General features: G+C 43.2%; 1 protein-coding gene across 1 annotated transcript in view; it reads left to right on the top strand.

Moving 5' to 3' along the window:
- The window catches only part of LOC115088122 (cytochrome P450 2K6-like), a 132,377-nt gene that overhangs the window by 78,979 nt on the left and 32,429 nt on the right, over positions 1–20,969 (top strand). Inside the window, exon 5 of the mRNA XM_029596095.1 lies at positions 7,379–7,552. Coding sequence (XP_029451955.1) covers positions 7,379–7,552 — 174 coding nt within the window. The remainder of the gene's footprint in view (positions 1–7,378; positions 7,553–20,969) is intronic.

The raw sequence follows: 20,969 nt of genomic DNA, 5'->3' as shown, positions 1-20,969 counted from the left end.
GTGCAAAATTAAGAAATTTGGCTATTGCCACTCTTGGTCTAGGCATATTAACTGCCCGGGCCCCCAGGCGGTGGGCCCTTTACACAAAGCATTGTCCCACTAGGTGTGTAAGGCCCAATTCCTTGGGAAGCCAGCTTTCCAATAATCGTTGTAGCTCCGGATCACTCACAGTTTCAGGGAAGCCGACGAAACGAAGATTGCTTCTCCTGGCCCTGTTTTCCATATCATCTAGTTTGGCTTCCAGAGTTTCCACTTGTTTTACCAGGTGCCCCTGCTGCTGGCTCAGAGTCTGCGCTTCCCCTTCAACTGCTGCCACTCTTTGCTGCGTTTCCTCCACCTGTTGCTTTATGGCGGTAAGTGTTTCATTCCCGGCAGCAATTTGTTGGGAGAGCTCCAAGAATTTCCCTTCCAGAGCCGCTGCCACAGCTCGAGATACCTCCTCTACCAGCGCGCTCTGATTCTCCGGCGCCGTTCTCGGGCTCGGCAGCCCGTCCGCCATCTTGGGATCTGCCGGCTTGCTGCCCGTTTTCTTTTCACGTTGCGCTTTGCTGTCCATTTTATCCCCACCGCCGTCAAAAAAGTCCACAATACGCGTTTGGGAAGCCACGGATGTATCTTTGAGGGCAATCGGGAGCATTTTAAGAGTCAATTTCACCGAGTTTTGGAGCGGGCCCCGGGAGCGAGTTAAGAAGACGTGTTACTTGCTCATCGGTCACGTGGTTCCTCTCCACAACATGTTTACTTTTACCTTAAATGAAGTAAACTTTAAGGCCTATGAGCATGCAAATATGTGTGCGCATTTGCCAGCGCGAGCACATGGACACGCCAGTTTTATAACATGCGTGCCTATATGTGAATATAGTACAAAACAATGACCCAATCCAAAGCTTGAAAAGTAGAAGTCAATCAAAAAAAAAACAAGGATTCAGCTGGGTACAGAACTCTATAGGTAAATGTGTCATGCAACCGTCATATATTGCCACTGTATGCTTGTTGGCTTATATTGAGAAGCCCGTAAGCACTGGGCTTGTCTAATCATAGATTGCAGACACCCAATATTCTCCTTCCAGGGCTATATCTTAAAGTGCAAGTGCTGTATAATAACTAGTATGTGCACTTATCTTAATTCACGAGTCAGTAGATAGCATATACAGTCCTGAAGTGTATCCTCCGACACGGCGGTGTTTCGGAGTATAATACTCCTTCTTCAGGGAGCTCCAGGTAACGGCATACTGTCAAAGTGATTCTGTGTGGAGAACAAATTAAAGAGTACATATGAAATGCTCTACGGCTAATATATCACAATTGGCTCCAGACTTGGAAGACACAACTTACTATATGGCTGAGTGCTGTCAGTCCATCAATTAGAAACAGCATCTGCTAAAAACGCTAAAGAAGTTGATGAAAAAATATTGTTAAAGTTTATGCTCCAATAGTGCTGTATTGAAGGACATTCACTGGTAATAAAGGTACTTACGTGCGCTCTCCGGGTGCAGCCTGCCAGCGACCTGCTCTTCGACTGACAGCTGAAGCGCAACAAAAACGCCGCATTTAAGGGAAATCCTTCGACTGCAAAAGCTGCCGACAGGAAATGACGTCTAGTATCCCAAATATGGCAGTTGCCATATATGGGAAATGACGTGTTCAAAGGGTATGCCTTGTGAGTCAAAACCATAAAAGATGAATGACGTCACAATCGCGGCCATTTTGAAAAAGGTTCTTCGTTATACCATATATGGAAAATGACGTATACAAACAAAAAAATGACATATACAAACAAAAAAATGAAGTCCCGAGTTTAATTTGTGTTTTACAGTACACAGATTTCACATCGCATATCAAAGAAGCCATTTTAAAAAATTGGCACGTCTTAAGTCCACATTCTATCTTCCGTGACCCTCCTATGTTTGCATACTCCCATGGCACAAATATCAAACAAAGAGTTATAAGGGCAGTCCAACAAGTTCGTTGCAATTCACAACAAGTCAGTCAAACACCATGTGGCAATTGTTCTTTTTGTTCTTCCGCAGATACAGGCTCAAGATGGATAGATCCACATTTTGGAATTCAAATCATAAGTAGACATGCAGTCAATTGCAATACCGATTTTGTTGTTTATGCATTACAATGCCCTTGTGCAAAAATCTACATAGGGCGCACCAGGTGCGCCCTATGTAGATTTTTGCAGGTGCAGGTGCAGAATTCGTACAAGGCTCATTGAGCACCAAAGCAGAATCAACAACAAAGATATGAAAGCACCTTTAGTACAACATTGCATTACACATGCGCATTCATTTGAAGACTTTAAGTGGATTATCCTTGAACATGTCCCGCCACACTGGAGAGGAGGTGAAAGAACAACAATGCTGAACTACAAAGAAAACCAATGGATCTTTAAATTACGTTCCGTCGAACCACAAGGACTGAATGAAAAAGTGGAGTGCTTTTCCCTGATTTGAATAGTATTTCCAATATGGCCGCAATTGATACGTCATTTTCCATATATGGTATAACGAAAAACCTTTTTCAAAATGGCCGTGATTGTGTCGTCATTCACCTTTTATGGTTTTTACTCACAAGACATACCCTTTGAACACGTCATTTCCCATATATGGCAACTGCCATATTTGGGATACTAGACGTCATTTCCTGTCGGCAGCTTTTGCAGTCGAAGGATTTCCCTTAAATGCGGCGTTTTTGTTGCGCTTCAGCTGTCAGTTGAAGAGCAGGTCGCTGGCAGGCTGCACCCGGAGAGCGCACGTAAGTACCTTTATTACCAGTGAATGTCCTTCAATACAGCACTACTGGAGCATAAACTTTAACAATATTTTTTCATCAACTTCTTTAGCGTTTTAGCAGATGCTGTTTCTAATTGATGGACTGACCACACTCAGCCATATAGTAAGTTGTGTCTTCCAAGTCTGGAGCCAATTGTGATATATTAGCCATAGAGCATTTCATATGAACTCTTTAATTTGTTCTCCACGCAGAATCACTTTTACAGTATGCCGTTACCTGGAGCTCCCTGAAGAAGGAGTATTATACTCCGAAACACCGCCGTGTCGGAGGATACACTTCAGGACTGTGTATGCTATCTACTGTCTCGTGGATTAAGATAAGTGCACGTACTAGTTATTATATAGCACTTGCACTTTAAGATATAACTCTGGAAGGAGAATATCGGGTGTCTGCAACCTATGATTAAACAAGCCCAGTGCTTATGGGCTTCTCAATATTTATTTATTTATTTAAGACTTTTTATATACCGAAGATCATGTACTGGTACACATCGCTTCAAGCCAACAAGCATACAGTGGCAATATATGACGGTTACATGACACATTTACCTATAGAGTTCTGTACCCAGCTGAATCCTTGTTTATATGTGAATATATGCATGATTGTTATAAAATCGGCTATCCATGTGTACATGAGTGCACGATTTTATATTGACATGTGCATGTGCATGCAAATACTGTCTTGAAGGCATAAGTGGGGGAAATTTCAGTAGGTATGCGCAGCAACGCATTAGACCTTTCTCCAAGTTCACTCCCAGTTCGCCCCAGTAAATGAGAGGACTTCCTAAACCCCTTAGCTAAATTACCTCCCTTTTACCCTATTAGCCCTGAGCCTTAAAACCCCACTGACAAGCCTCTTTTTTTTTTTTGTTACACAACTTACACGTCATCCATAGCAGAAGTAAAGTTAGGCAGTAGGGGACCCAGGAATGCGTTTGTGCATGTAACTACTTACGTACTGACCTTATGGTGCAGTCCCACCATCCAATGCCCTGCCCATGCTCCGCCCTGCCTCAACCATGTCCACCTTTTCCAGAAACATTTTTTATGCACGTACCAGGAGATACCCACTAAACCGTGGGCCTTTTAAAATTTGCAAAGTGCACTCAGGTTCAAGTCAGAGGTGTATCTCCCAGGCTTGCATGTGCAAGCCTTTGAAAATCGGATAGATTGTGTGGAGGTATTCCCGAGCTGAGGTTAGATAAAGAGAGGCAACAACATATGTAAGTTTGCATTTTCAAAACTACATGTGTTGTTTTAAATCAAAAAAGTAGCCACAGATAAAGCAGATGCAAACCTGTTTGGGTACCTTTTGCTTTGAGCTGTTCTCAAATAAAAAGTATGCTCACACTTTCTCCTTGAAAACTGGTATGAAGTCTGCAGGTAAAAACACCTGCAGACCTGTAACTACCCGTAAACTTTTGAAAAATTTCCTTAAAGTAAAAAAAGAAATTCACAGGGAAGGTAAGTTTCAAACCAGCGAGTGTTGGCTACCGCTTGCGGGAGGGCTCCGTGAGCAGCTCCACTCACCAATGCCGGCCTCCTCCGGTTCTGTTCTCCTATATGTCCTTGCCTCTGTGAGCCATGCAGCTGGAGAGATGCCGCTAGTCTGCCATGCGCTGTGAGCTAACACCACTACTATCTTATTTGCGGCCTGTGCGCCGCTGACTCTGCTGAGCCACCTCGCTCATGTGTGGCCTGAAAACGCTGCCTCTGCCTTTCTGTGCATTGCTGATGCCACCTGTTCCATGTGGTGGAGATGCCGCCGACACTGCTGGACCACAGCCGGTTTCCAGTCTACCCAGCACCGTTTCCCTAGTTGTGCACGTGCACCACTGTTTAGAATTTAAAGGGGCCATGACGGGAAATGCCCCTCTGTCTGATGTTCTTCCTGCAGCCCTATAAAAGGGCTCTTCAGTCAGTTTTTTGTTGGCTTCACAAAGGTCTGCTTGCACTTTCAAGGTCCATCGTGTTTCCTATTTCATGTACCTGGTCTCCTGGTTCCTGTGGTCTATTCATCTTGTTCCTGAATCCAAGTTTTCACCTTGCTCTTGAATCCAAGTCTTCACCTTGTTCCTGAATCCGTCCTTGCCTTGTTCCTGCTTCCAAGCCTTCGTCCTGTCTAGAGTCTAGAGTCTTCATTGCTGGTTCAAGTCTTTAGAAGTCCTTCCTTGGTTTCAAAGTCTGAGTCCAAGTCTGAATCCGAGTTCCTGAATTGGAGTTCTGAGTTCCTGAGTCTGAGTTCCAAGTTCCTGAGTTGTGTCCCTTGTGTTCAGAGTTCTTGTTCCAGCTTCTGTCTTGTTCCAAGTCTTTTAAACCTGTGCCTGCCCCACTATTGGCGTGGTCCACAGTCAGCCCCAGAGTTGTGCAGGGTGAGCAATGGTGCTGGACTCTCCAAGAGCCTTCGTCTTGTTCCAAGCATATAGTCCACGTCACCAGAGTCATCTGAGTCATCAGCCTCTGTGTTGCGTCTGTCGGTCTCAGATGGCTTCGACCTTTGTGCCCCACCTTTCTTCCTTCTCTCTCCTCAAGCCTTGGGAGGTTGGCTGCCACCGCGTCTTCATGCCGCTCTCCCCGGCGTCCCCAGATCGGCAACGGCGACGGTGTTCGCCATATTTCTCCTAAGGGCCTCCTAGAGTGTGCGCATGCACGCCACCCTCATCTTTATCCACGTCATGGCGGGAACTTCGGGGGTGTCCCCTCCGAGTGATGTCAGCACATCCTGGTATTTAGCTTTCTCATCATTTGCTAACAAACTGAGTTAGCAAGGACTGGAATTGCTCCGGTCTAAGCTGCTCTGTCACTTCCCAGCAGCCACTGGAAGCTCTCTCTCTGCCCTTTGGGGTAATTCATCGCTAACCTGGGTACCCATTCCTCGGGGGCCCATCTTCTCTTTTTCAGGTACCTATATGGGAAACCAGGTTCTCACTCCTCGAGGGCCTGCACTCCCTACACTGGTGCCTGCAACTGCTTCGCTTCTGCCTGCCAGGATCTCCATCAATACAGCTAACTACTCAGTGAGTACTAACACTTTCAGTCTGTTCCACCTTCAGCTTCAGCGCTTGGAGTCTACATCCGGGTCCTGCCTCTGCTACCCTGTGCTGCCTTTCATCTACTCAAGAGTGGGACTGGTCTCCTCTGCCGAGGACCCCTGGACTGCTTCTACTGGGTTGCCTTACTACTGTCCACCCCGGGCAGTACCATCAAGCTATATAATAAATACAAATTCTCTGGGTCTGCGTGTATAGAGTCTAGCCTAGTACTGCAGTTCCTCACGGGCTCCTCCCCATGGGAGAGGCCATCCCCGCAGTACCCAAGAATCCACTTCAACACCTCAAAATACTAACATACTGTCTGTCCTCATTCTTAAACCCCTTCCAAGCAGCAGTCTGAAAGGGCTTTTGGAGTGGCTGGAGAGCTACTTCAGAAAATAACATGGGTTGCTGGTTCTCAGTTCCTAGAGCATGTTGGATGTCCAAGTCTTTCTGTTTCCAAATCAAGAGTTTTCCTTTTCCAAGCCAAGCATGTACCTGTTTCAGCCAGCCCATGCCTGGATGCTCTCGTCCGCCAGCAGTGTGGACCATGGCCAGCCCCAGGGTTGTGCAGGTCATGCCGTGACATAGGGGCTCACATTCTCAAGTGCCCACCAGTTCACCCAGTCCTTCTCCAGGTCATCAAGACTCTTCTGGTTCTTTAGCCTGAACTTCTCCCAGTTTACCAGATCTTCCATCTAGCCAACAGTTAACAATAAATATGTCTTATATCACTTATGCAATATAATTAACAGGTGTAAAATTATATAAATTGCCAAATCTACAAGCAAAAGTCTCTTAAAATAAAAACCTATGCTCAATAATATTGGCCTTGCCCCAGAATGCCCCAGACCACCTGCTTTTTTCAGGCGTATATGTGCATGCAAAGCTGAAATTACATGTTTTGAATGTTTATAAAATACCGATTACATGAGTACATGCTGTTTGTGCACGAAATGTTTTTAAAATTACCTCAATAGGTTTTTTTTATTATAAAGAGTATACGCATAAAAAATAAATTGCTACAGGCACTTTTATTCTTATATAACATAAAATTTAAAGTAGGTTTACTTATGTGTCCATAAATGCAATTAAGTCAGAACTCTTCTACCCTGACAATAGATAGCAAATGGATTTAAATTACTTTATCCCACAATCACATGACATATAGGAGGTTAAAAATGCTCTACATCTTACCACTAATAATTTGTATCTGGTTCAGAAACATTTTATACTGGTTTGTAAAGCTAAATGGATGCGTGAACTCTATATACCAGGGAAGGCTAGGTTGTATTATATGACATCATCTTAAAAATAAAGGTAAGAGTGATCTTTCTAAAAAATTTGAATCCCCTTCCATCTAGTGGCTTTGAGGATCATAATCCAGAAAAGACATTTCACCAGAAATTTGACCATAACTTTCACATGGATCATTTCCAGTTCTATGCTATGCTCAAGTTCCATTTTAATCTAGGTTTCCATGCCAATCATAGATTATTTCTGCTTAACATGCATTATTAATTGTTATCCTGATTTGTCAATTTTTAGTTGTACAACATATTCCCAATATTCGGATTATTTCCTGGAAGTCACAAAACAATACTGAAGCATGTAATAGAAGTAAATGCTTCTATAAAATCCACATTAATGGAATGTCTTAAACAACTAGATGCAAATGATCAGAGAAACTTCATTGATGTGTTCCTTGCCAAACAGAAAGAGGTAAGGAGATTAACTCCTTCAAATTTCTTGTGCTTGAAACAGAATGCTTGTAATTAACAGTCAAAATGTATTTGCATGAAAACTTGATGTTAACAAATCATGCAGCCTATGTTAATATTAAGACTGGCCTATAAAGAATAAGAGTTTGGATAAATTGAATAATGATCTAAGAATCTAAGACCTGGGCCTTTTCTCCCTTGATGAAAAAAAACCTGCACCACCATCTGCACAGACAGCAGTACTTCCCCTCCTTGCCTCACTCCCACCTCACCGGCAGATGTATCTTACCCTGTTCCATGGGTCTTTAGAAATCCAAATGAGGCAGAAGTGATCCCCTCCCTCACTGGATCCTTATCCAAAATGGCACCAGTTGACCCTGAGGCTGGTACCATTTTGTGGTACAGAATACCTCTGTTTAACAAACTGACATTGAGCTCAGGGCCAGCGGGACCATTTTAAATAAGGACCTAGTGGGGCATGAGGGATGAGGGATTCCTTCTACCCCATTTGGATTTCTAGAGACTCACTGATGCGGTAAGGTGAATCTGGGGGTGGGAGAAGGGTGTGGGGGAAAAGTACAGACAGAACCAGGTGGGGGATTTAATTTTCACAATTTTTGTGGAGCTAGTACAGTTTTCTTTGGTGGGAGAGAGGGACCCTGACTCCTTTTTATCTTGATTTTCATTCCTTTGTTTATTTTGTTTCAAATGAATGAAACAAAATCACCTGCAAACAAAACAAAAACAATAATATAACAAAACATAATTTTAGTGCACAACCCTAGAGATTTACCTTTTTAATGGAGTCAAACAAGAGTTGTATTCCTTTACTTCTTTTTAGTTCATTTTCTTCATTTTTGTATTGTATCTGTGTTATGACTATTGTTATAATTGTTTCATGACTGTTGTGGTAGTATACTGAAGTATTTTCTGAAATTATATTATGTTGTTTTTCTTTCTGTCCTGCCCTGCATGGTATTGCCATGGGATCAGCTATGGCTCCAAATTTATTCTATTCTTATGTAGAAGAATTTAAAGATTAGTATATTTATAATTCTGAATGATTTCTGAAGATACTTCATTGGTCCAGATATACTGATAATATCTTTTTTTAATTTGGACATCATTAATAATGGACCTTCAGGATTTCCACAAATGATCAATACACTGGATCTGAACTTAAAATTTACAATTGCATGGGATAAATCTCAACTTCTGTTTCTTGATCTATTGATTTAGTTAAATGAAGGAGTTTATTATACATCGATTTATAAAAAAAATCTACAGATAGGAAAGGAATGACTTGTTGTGCTATGAAAAGCTATTACCCTTTTTCATTAAAAATAGACCACCTTCTAAGTCAATTCTTTCGTTTTTAGAGGATATATTATAGCATAGAAGATTTTAAATACCAGGCCAAGACATTAGCACAGAATGTTTAGAATGAGGCTATCCAGCTTCAGTAATCATAAAAGCTTATCACCATGCATTATATTGAGATTGTTAAATATTATTACAATATAAAGCCATACAAAAAGAAAGCAGGACAGACTGGGGCAGATTTCTAAAACAGCACGCACGGGGTACATTTGTGCGTGCTACCCGGCGCGCACAAATGTACACCCGATTTTATAACATGCGCGCGCTGCCGCACACATGTTATAAAATCCAGGGTCGGCGTTCACAAGGGGGTGCACACTTGTGTACCTTGCGCACGCCAAGCCCTAGGGGGGCCCCGATGGCTTTCCCCGTTCCCTCCAAAATCGGAGGGAACTTTCTTTTTGCTCCCCCCCACCTTCCCCTCCCTTCCCCTATCTAAACTGCCCCCAGCCCTACCTAAATCCCCCCCTATCTTTGTTATCTTCTTTATGCCTGCCTGAGGCAGGCGTAACTTGCACGCCCAGCCAGCTGCCAGCACGCCATCCCCCGGCACAGCCACTGTGCCAGAGGACTCGGGACCGCCCCCGGATTGCCCCGGCCCCCCGCCGTACCCCAAGCCCCGCCCCCTTCCCACCCCTTTTTCAAAGCTCCAGGACATATGCGCATCCCGGGGCTTGTGCGCGCCGCTGAACCTATGCAAAATAGGCTCGGCGCGCGCAGGGGCAGGTTTAGGGGTTACGCGCATAACCCTTTGAAAATCTACCCCTATATATATTGAAATATACAAACAAGTCAGCAGCTGTTGCAGAATTGGTACGGCACTATTACCATTTGTTATCTCTGCATGTCATTTTTGCAGAAGCTCCATTAATTGCATTCTCAAGAGGACTCAACATTCATGATAGAGTGGTTTACTTAACATTGATAGAGTAGGGATATAGTTAACATTGAGGAAATGGGATATAAAGCATGTCAAAAATGTGATTTTTGTTGTACTACACTGTCCGTGCAAGAATGGATACATCCAGGGACTCATAAGATGACACGCAACTCACTGATTAATTGCACTTCTAAATTTGTTGTTTATGCCAATTTAAGGGGTGATCCCTTAAGAATCCAGTTAAATCTATGTACAGTAACGGGTAGATTTTAAAAAATTGCTCGTTCGCGTACTGTTGTTTGCGCACCAGGCGCAAACAAAAGTACGCTGGATTTTATAAGATACGCGCATAGCCGCGCGTATCTTATAAAATCCGGGGTCGGCGCGCGCAATGGGGTGCACATTTGTGCAACCTGCACGCGCTGAGCCCAGCGCACGCTTCCTGTTCCCTAACCCACCCCCCCGGCCCTATCTAAACCCCCCCTTACCTTTATCACACGATTTACGCCTGCGAAAAGCAGATGTAAATCTGTGCGCGTCGGCCGGCTGCCCCGTCCGTGTTCTGGTCCCGGGGGCTGGTCCGGAGGCCGCGGCCACGCCCCCAGAACACCCCCGGGCCAAAACCATGTCCGCGTCGCCGCCCCCAAAACGCTGCGTCACGCCCCCGAAACGCCGCGTCATTTGGCCACGCCCCGACACGCCCCCTCCCGCCCCTTTTTTAAAAACCCGGGACTTACGCGCATCCCGGGGCTCTGCGCGCGCCAGCGGCCTATGCAAAATAGGCGTGCCGGCGCACGAGGGCCCTGCACGCGTAAATCCACCCGGATTTACGCGCGCAGGGCATTAAAAATTTGCCCCTAATGGTTTAACAGTTTTTGAAAAACTGATTCTAATTTCTCTGGGTAATAAAAGTTTCATTTCTATTATTTGCAGCTGTTTATTGAAGTGGGTTTGCATGGGCTTGATAATCTCAAGCTGTTGTGTGAAAAGGACATAGGGCACACTGTAAGTAAGGACAAATGGGTGGACATGTTTCTTAGGCTGTGCAAACATAATTCTATCAGGAGAATGGGTACAAATTTTTTACTGTTGGTATTACACCCTGGTAAAGTTTTTCTAAATGGGATTTAAATGGGATTCATTTTGTTGGAGTAGGTGTGGGGAAAAGAACAATTTTCTTCATGTCTGGTGGAAGTGTCCTATCATAAAAATATTATGGGGGGTGGGGCCAAGATGGCAGCTTGCTAGGCTGCAGTAATGCTGGCATTTTTTGCTTCTTCTGAAAATTTCCTTTACTACGGCCCCGAAGAGGAAAGGAAAACCCAGGCAGTACCCCTCCTTACCTGAGGTTTCCCCTGGCCAGCAAATGCTCGATTCAATCTTAAGCCAGTCATCAGAGATTGGGGATACAATGTCCATTGTGGAGCTTAGCAAGGGAATGCAGGCATCACTGGACATTAGTCTCAGTACCCCCAGAGTGGCCCCTCCACCTCAGCCAAGCACTCCCGATGGTACAACGTCAAAGCCGTCGCAGGCAATGATGTGGCTGGCTTTCTGGCTGGGGGATGAGGCTGCTGCTGGAGTAGTTCAGTCTGAGTTGGTTACCAGCTCTATTGGAGGGAATAGATAGATGCCATTTGCGGGACTGTCTATACTTGATGCTGAGATCAATGAAACTTTTTCTACTTCTCTCATGAGTCATTCTCTCAAGCTTCTGGTAAGACCAACTCAAATTTTTTTGGATTCATTGTGGTCAGTCCTAGTGCGAGTGGCCTCTGCAATCAGTAGCTGTGCTTCAGATATTGGCTTGTTAGTGAACTCGGTTTCAGAACTCCGGGAAGTGCATTTGCATAGGCTTTAAGGGATTAATCTAGAGTTGTGGATATGGAAAAATGAGTTCAAAAAATTCAAAAGGTGATCACCACTTTAATACACGACAAGAACTCTATCCACAGAAAAATAGAACAATTGGAAAACTTTTCAAGATGTTTAAACTTGTAATTCTTAAGTTTCCTAAACTTCTTGGGACGCCTATCAAGGACAGCTCTTAAAAAATATTTTATTGAAGTACTTGCTTTGCCTGCTGAAGCCTGTCCACTGATTGGTAGGACTTTTTTTCTACCCACATGTAGACGAGAGAGGAATGGTTGTCTTATTCCATCTGAAGTACCTCTGTACGTGTCTGCTTTATTAGAGAATTTTATTCAAGAGATTGTGGATAGAGAGACTCTGTTCATCTCATTTGTTTTTGAACAAATGAGGGTTCCCCTCCCCCCGGAGGGGGGAGGGGAACCCTCCGAAAGCCTTGGAGCCGCAGGAGGAGAGGGAATGGCCTTGGAAAATTCCACAAAATTGCTTAGAGCTGAGGAAAATATAAATGTCGTTATTCAAGCAATTCCTTTCCCGGAACTGAAACCGCTAGAAAAACCTGAGAATATTACCTTGGAATCGTTATGGCTAGCTATAGCCACACTTCAAAACTCTTTAATGATGATATCAGGTCCTATGAAAATAATGCAAGAAACTTGTGGCAACTTGAAAGCGTCAGTTGAGAAACAAGAGAAGAAAATGACTCAAATGGAGGAGAAAATAAATAAAATTGAGATAGTACAAGATACGCTGATAAAAACTGATATGGTTACTAACAGGAGGTTAGAAATAATTGAAAATGGCTTGAGAAACATCAATATTAGAGTATTGAATTTTCCCAAATGCAATTCAATATCTCCAAAAGAACAATTTAAAAGCTATTTGAGAGATGTTCTTAAGATTACTTTGGAAGAACAACCTAAGATAATAAAGGCATACTTTGTGTCTGACCTTAAAGAAGCACCTGAGAATCGAATGGAACCTGGTGAAAACGTATTGTTAAATATTACTGAATTCCTAGAGACCACACAACAACAGCAATTAGAAGGAAGAGGAACCTTATTGGTAAAATTTTCAACACCATTGGATAGAGAAAATATCATGAAGAAGTTCTTACAAAATAGATCTGTTTTATATCTAAACCAGAAGGTATGGATATACCCTGACGTTTCTAAGGAAACACAAAGAAAAAGGAAAAAATTTTTGACATTGTTACCTATAGCTAGAAGTCATGGAGCCCAGATTATTCTGAGGTTCCCATGCAAATGTGTTATGAAAGTGTCCGGGAATAGATATGTTTTTTATGAGCCAGATCAGCTCGGCAATTTTATACAATCACATCAGTGGACATTAGATCCAGGCTGATTCAGCGAATTAATATATAACTGCCTAACTCTCAGTTTTCCTTTTCTTTTATATGTTTGATAAATTGCTCTAAAGTGGAAATGGATCTCTCTCATGTTGTATAAAAGTAACAAGAGCAATAGTAATACTATATTTTAGTTTTCCATCTCTGTTCTAAATATAGTCTTCTTAATTTTGTATCTGATGGCACTATTAGAGATTTGGATAATTGTAAAAAGTTACCTTAAATAATGGAAATATTATGCTCATTTGCTGGAACATGTAAAATGTTTTGAGTTATTGAAATTTGCAAAATTAAAAAATTTAAAAAAAAAAACTACTCAGGAGAGAAAAAACATTTTCTTGCAATGTGTCATGAAGGCCTTTCTTTGGGTGCTATTTTTCTTCTTAGATATACATGCAAGTGTATGGTTTCATATGCTGACAACAGATGTCACATTTTGCTTCCTGACCAGCTTCATTTCTTTTTAGACCAGAAGAAATCTCTCCTCTCAGCATCTACAGCATCTAATGGCTGCAATTGGCAAATTTAATTTCCTTCAATCTTTAGACATTTTTTACTTTTGGCTCTCCCTTACCTTTAGGTCCATTTCTTTTAGTTGTAGACTAAGGCTACTACTGGAGATGATATGTTTTTTGCTTCAATAATGACTTAATTGATATTTTTTCTTTTTTTTTCTTGTGCACTGTTCTCCTGCCTTCTTTTACCATTATTATGGCTATGTAATTATAAATGTTATTAAATATTTATATATATATATATATATATATATATATATATATATATATATATATATATATATATATATATATATAATGGTCCAAATTTATGTCGTGGATCTACCAGATAGCTAAGGTAAAATTCCCTTGGATCCAGCCACAGTGTTGTTAGGATATAACTTACATGTTCTTAGTGTGGGTTCCACTCACCATCATTAGTTACTTACTGTATGTAAACTTGGTAGCAGCAAGATGTCTTATTGCTTTACATTGGAACTCTCCTTCTAAAACTTCCTAGTCCTTATGGTTCCAAAATTAATAGCATATTTATGCTATTGAGAGGTTAACACAAAAAGGCAGAGACTATTATCCTGAGGTCCCTAAAATGTGGAGACCTTTTCTGGATATGGTAGATAGGAAGGGGATGGGTTATTCCTAGGGATACTGGTTGGCCTCATTTTTGTCCTCAGTTCCAACAATATTTTTTTATAATGTATATTGTTTTGGATTTAAGAACGGACTTTATTGTGTTGGTATCTGTCTAGGATTCTATGCAGTTATATATATTGGCTTTTGTTTAGTTTTTTATTTTGTATTGGGTTTATATGTTTGTTTTGGTTTTATCTCTATTCTATTCACTTTGGGGCAGATTTTTAAAATTACGCTACTCGGATTTTTAAAATTACGCTACTCGGCGCGCACAAATGTACACCCAATTTTATAACATGAGCACGCTGCCGCGCGCATGTTATAAAATCCAGGGTCGGCGCGTGCAAGGGGGTGCACACATAGAAACATAGAAATGACTGCAGAAGAAGACCAAACAGCCCATCCAATCTGCCCAGCAAGTTTCGCACTTTTTTTTTTCTCATACTTATCTGTTACTCTTGGCTCTTAGTAACCTTTTGGATCTATTTCCCTTCCGCCCCCACCATTAATAAGAGAGCAGTGTTGGAACTGCATCTAAGTGAAATATCTAGCTTAGTTAGGGGTAGTAACCACTGCAATAAGCAAGCTATACCCATGCCTATTTGTTTACCCAGACTAAACAACTCAGTCCTTGTTGGTTGTTGTCTGCCTTTAGATCCACCTTTCTTCATTCCCCCTGCCATTGAAGCAGAGAGTTATGCTGGATATACATTGAAAGTGAAGTATCAGACTTTCTCCCCTGCCATTGAAGCAGAGAGCTATGCTGGATTTGCTTGAAGTATCAGTCTTTCTCCCCTGCCGTTGAAGCAGAGAGCTATGCTGGATATGCATTGAAAGTGAAGTATCAGGCTTATTTGATTTGGGGTAGTAACCACCGTAACAAACAAGCTACTCCCCGCTATTTTGTGAATGCAAATCCTTTTTTCCCCATTTCCTCTTGCCGTTGAAGCTTAGAGCAATATTGGAGTCGCATTAACCATGTGTATGTTTATTGAATAAGGGTATTATCTCCAGGTAGTAGCCATCATTCCCGCGAGCCACCCACTCTTCATTCACGTCCTCTAGACTTTATGGCTCCACAGTGTTTATCCCACGCCCCTTTGAGCATGTTTATCCCACGCCCCTTTGAACATGTGCACCTTGCGCACGCCGAGCCCTAGGGGAGGCCCAATGGCTTTCCCCGTTCCCTCCAAGGCCGCTCCGAAATCGGAGCGTCCTTGGAGGGAACTTTTTTTTTGTTCCCCCCCCCCCCCCACCTTTCCATCCATTCCCTATCTAACCCACCCCCCAGCTCTACCTAAATCCCCCCTACCTTATTTTGTTGAGTTACTCCTGCCTCTGGCGTAACATGCACGCACCTGCTGTCTGCCGGTGCGGCAGGCCCAGACACAGGCCGCTGTGTTGGGGCACTCGGCCATGCCCCCATACCTCCCCTTGACCGCGGCCCCACCCACGCCACACCCATTTTTGCAAGCCCCGGGACATATGCGAGTAAAATCCGCCCCTTTTGGTTTTTGTCTGTGATGATGTTGGTTTTTCTCTTTTCACTAAAACTGTTTAAAACCTTGAAAAAAAAAATCAAAGTGCTTAAGGAAGCCCTATGTTTTGGACAATGGTTTTGCTATTTTTGGTATCAGTATATTTTTAGAAAACTGAGTGTAGAGACCCTGTTGGTATCCACTACATGGCTTAGTTAAACCTTATGGGGTAGATTTTCAAAGGGTTGCGTGCGTAAGATACGCGCACAACCCCTGAAAACCTCCCCCTGTGCGTGCCGAGTCTATCTTGCATAGGCTCGGCAGTGCGCACAAGCCCCGGGACGTGCGTAAGTCCCAGGGCTTGAAAAAATGGGCGTTCCGGGGGTGGGGCCGTGGGCTGTGCGCCGGCCTGGGGGCATTCCGGGGGCAGGATCGAGGCCTCCGGAACAGCCACCGCGCCGGTTTGCGAGAACAAATCTATGCCCTCATGCATGTTATAAAATCTGGCCCTATGGGTACAAAGCTTAGGAAAGTGGCATACAGCTCCTGAGGAATAAGGGAAAAGGAGTTTAGGTTGTGGCTTAGATAGAGATTCTTTTTGAAGGATCAGAAGTGGTTTGGGGATTCTCTCCAAATTTAGGCCCCGCCTAGATCAAGAAGGGAGAAGCATTGCCCTGCCAGACATATTTATATTTATATGCTGCCTATATCCCCCTCCCCTCAAGTTTTGAGAGGGGTTTTTTTCTGTCAAATATCTGTGCCATTCAGGAGACTGTTTCCCCTGCCTAAGGAAGCCATGAGGGATCTGTATAGCTCTTTACCCAGATCCAAATGGGTTGCAATGAAATCCAACTGAAGAAAGAAGTTTTTTTGCTTTTGTCTTCTTGAGTTTAGAGGAGGAAGTTTATTCTGCTACCTTTCTTTACTCTAGCAGAGCAATATTAAAAACAGTCTTCTTAAAGAGAGGCCTGTTCTCCAAGAAGGTCTTCTGCAATCCGTTTTTGAGAGGAGATCCATAGAGAAAAGAAGAGTTTTGACATCTGGAACCCTCTCAAAGGAGTCTTCTCCTTGGGACACAAGACACTGATGGGAGTTGAAGTTATGGAGTACAATTTGACCTCAGGTTTTGGTCCATTTCTATATCTAAGCCACCCCAGCCAATTTGGGACACTTATTCTACTTCCTGGAGAGTAAGCAAGTCTCAAGGACCCAGTACTAAGGAACACTTCCACAGAAATAGAGAGACCTCAAATCTGTACTCCAATGAGAACTGTTAAACCTAGATGTAACTGGAATTCATCTTGTTTATACAACTTAATTATTTTTGCACCAAATCCAGTAAAATTTTAATTTGAACACCCAGTGAATCCAGTCTGTTCAGTCAGTGTACCTTCCTCAAAGAGCTATAGTAACACATAGAAAAGGCATTCCATTCAATCTCTGGGCCTTGAAGGACATCCTTCCACCCATAGATCAAGAACTCACTCCTCAGGTTAAAATGACTAGTGGCTGTTACATTAGGTTTCAGCCCCTGGATTGTTATGGCCCCATTAGAATTCAGACTATACCCTAAATTGGGGTTACATTGATAATAAGACGGGAGAGGGAACATGGGTATTGGATTTAGTGTTGGTGTTGTAGAGATCCATTCACCTAGTAACTCGAGGTGAAGTTTAGGTATTAGTGTAGGGGTTAGGGGCCACTTTGACATTCAAAGTGAGACGTACGAACAGAACAGTGCTCTCTTCTCAAAACTTGATGACCTTCGGAGTGAGGAAACTCACCCAAAGATGAGATTTGTGCAATGTTCTCTCAACCTAGCTTGATGGACTCTCTACCTAGGTAACATCAAACTAGGTTGAGAGAACATTGCACAAATCTCATCTTTGGGTGAGTTTTCTCACTCCGAAGGTCATCAAGTCTTCAGAAGAGAGCACTGTTCTGTTTGTACGTCTCACTTTGAATGTCAAAGTGGCCCCTAACCCCTACACTAATACCTAAACTTCACCTCAAGTTACTAGGTGGGCCTCCCATAGAGATATAAATACCTGTCTAGTGTGAGGGCATTCATTCTCTCTCTCTCTCTCTCTCGCTCTCTCTCTCTCTCTCTCTCTCTCTCTCTCCTGAAAACATCACAACACATGATAAAGCCCTATTGCATGGCTTTATACAAATAAAAAAGGAATAGAGTTAAAGTCATGTGATAAAACGTTGCATGTGAAAACACCCATATAGTACTTTGATAAATGACCCCCTAAGTTTGCAAAGTTATGGATGGTCAGGACAAGAAGAAAAGGGGGCAAATATTGTAGGGGAAGGGAATTTGGCAAGAACTTTGAACATAGCTGGAGCAGTGGAGGAAGTACCCTAAGGTACCAAGACTGGCTTGGCGGTGCTGGTAATTCTTAAAAACTGGAACGATAGAAGCAGAGCAACACAGATAGCTTTAACACCCCCAAAGGCAGTTCTTGCACATGCTTAGAGTAGGGGAGCTAGCATTGCAATGTGGCAAGACTGGCTTGGAATGATGGCAGCAACAATGGTACTGATAATTCTTAAAAACTGGAATGGTAGGAGCAGAGCAACACAGTGAGAAGGTTAGCCATAATACTTGCAAAGGTGTACTTGAGTCAGTTTCATGTAGCTTTTGGAAAATACCTCTGCAAGCAGGAAATATTGCATTCTTAAGGACTGCAAAGTTTATCTGAGATTATTAATGATCCTGAACCTTTCTAATACTGTTTTCAAATGAGTAAGATAAGATATGCAAGCATGGCCATAACTCCTACAGGTAGACAGCCTCCTTACTCCTTGGAGCCCAGTCCAGGGCCTACTTCACTACTAGGTAAAGGGTATGAGCAAATATCAGACACTCTGAAATCCCCATTGGATATTGCCTTTACCATTTTTGAGCCATTGTCAGTCACAAAAAACCTGCATTTCGACTCCTGGCTAGCCCTCCAGCACCTAATGGTTGCTAACGTATTGACCCAAATATGACCCAAATCTGCACCCTGATACTCGGTCCCTTCTAGAGCTATTGTCTACCCCTGCCTCAGCCAAATCCCATCAGTGTGCCATAAGAGAAAGGAAAGAGTGTGAAATATTCATAGTGGTAAAGATGTCACTGGTGAAATGTGCATTGCTCCCCTCTGCCTTGTCCAGCAGAGCCTGGATGTGACTATGGCACTGGATATACAGGCTGGGGATGACCTTACTACTAAATATGGCCCTGGAAGTGACTTTGTAATTTGGGGATAACACCTGCAACAAATGCTTGAAACCCACACTCTCAATCCCTACAGGGGGCTGGTCATCAAGAGTAATCATTTCCCCCAGTACTCCTGGTTACCACTTTTGATATTGCCTGCATCTTTCCCTGGGATAATGCTACCAGTCACCACCCCATTTCCTCCCTTGTGGGTTGTCACTTCTGATGTATGGCAGGGGGCTCCTGGCCTGCCACCTGGCTAGTAGATGGAGCCAAGGGCATAGGAGCAGCTTGGCGAACACTCTTCCCCTTTTCAAACAGTGTCTTCTGAATGGAAGAAGGCATTCCCCCCATTTGATAAATGTCTCACTTGCTTGCCTCAGCAGATACCCTCGGCGCAATAATTATACTGAGCTAAGCATGGGTCTTCTCTGAACTGGAAGTGCCTCCAGATCAGCTTTCTTTCATTTTCCCTTGCCTGCATTCTTGGGGATGGATGCTGCTGGCACTGGAGTAGAGGTGGAGGTGGGTAGACCCTGATAAATAGTGGCAGAGGTATCACTTAGGCTCTGTAACTGCACTGTCACCTGTTCTCCCTCACCATCAACAGTTTCTTCTCTCTCCTCCATCACTGAAGTGGAGGTTAAGATACTGCTAACTAATCCTCTAAAATTGTCTTCAGCTATTAGCTGTCTGATTTCTTCTCCAGGAAATCCTTTAAAAGGTGATTTTCCTTTTGATTCTGACGATGCTGATGCCAATGCTGCTTCTGCTGCATCTTCGAGCACTAACTAAAGAAGATTGTGCCGCTGGTGATTTTAGGACTTGCATTTCCACCTCTATGCCTTGCTGCTGCTGCTACTGCCTGCCCTTTCTCTCCCCTCAAAAAACAACAGGGAGAGAAACAGGTGGAGATGGCACATCCTCTCCATATTTCAGTTTCTTCCGGCTGGAGCTGTCTGCCTTTCCTGCCATATTTGATTTGAAAAAATCCCTCTGTATTTTAGATGGTTCCCTTAGCCTTTACCTTTTCCTGCCATGATATGATTTAAATTGTCTCAGCAGCGCCTACTGGGGATTTGCATAATAGGGATTTTTTTTTTTTTTTTTAAATCTTTATTACTTTGAATGGAACTAATTGTGATTAGTGTTAGTGTACAACAGTACTGACTGTATCACACAGTTTAAGAGTGAACTATGTATGCAGCGACAATGCAGTGTTATCCTCTTCACTAGTGCACACACAGCACAACTGAAACTGCTACGCTCTGTGCACTACTGACAGCCACAGGATCTACAAACAAAGTGGCCACCTGCCTGCTTTCTTGCTGCAGTGCACGCTGCAGTCCCGGGAAACACTCTGTACTGGCACTGTGGCAAAGCTGAACCACTGCAACTGGTCCCCAATCTCTCCAACCCTGCCTGCCCTCACTCTACCAGAATGGAGAGGGAAAAGCCTTGCCAAGCAGCCTGTCACAAGCCTTCCCTTCTCGTTGGTTAAGTGTGACAGTAAGATCTCAAGACCAGTGCAGAGGAACAGCAGCCAAAAGAGTTGTAAATGTTTCTAGTGTTTTATAAAAGGCAAAGCCTGTCAGGCCGATGCAATAAAGTGTGCCCAGCCTGTCGCACAGCTTAATCATGAGTGGTTGGATGCACGTTTTGAATGCGTGTTCATAACCCCCGATGCAATAAGGGGATCAGCGCTTCCAAAAGCGAGCCCAAACAAAGGCCTAGCTAATAGCGCTCATAACATGTAAATGCAATATAGGTGAGGATATAAGCTATTACACCACAATGCAAAAAATCCCCTTGGGCCCGAGGAGCATTTTTTAACCCTTAACATTTTATGTCTGCCCTGCAGCAGGCATAAAGTCTTCCCGCAGGTCAAGGACTCAAAATAAAAAAAAAAGTTTTTTTAATATACGCTCCGGGCCATGTATATTGTGTGTAGGTATTGTAACAGTAAAATAGCTGCAGCAGGAAAAAACGGACGCTCGTAAATTGAGCATATGTTTTCCTAACCCACGCACAGTCACATCTCCTGAGCACCCAATGCCATGAACATACTAGGGGCGCACAATTTATC

This window comes from Rhinatrema bivittatum, chromosome 3, assembly GCF_901001135.1.
Source record: "Rhinatrema bivittatum chromosome 3, aRhiBiv1.1, whole genome shotgun sequence".
Lineage (NCBI taxonomy): Eukaryota > Metazoa > Chordata > Amphibia > Gymnophiona > Rhinatrematidae > Rhinatrema > Rhinatrema bivittatum.
This window is presented reverse-complemented; position numbering and strand designations above follow the sequence as displayed.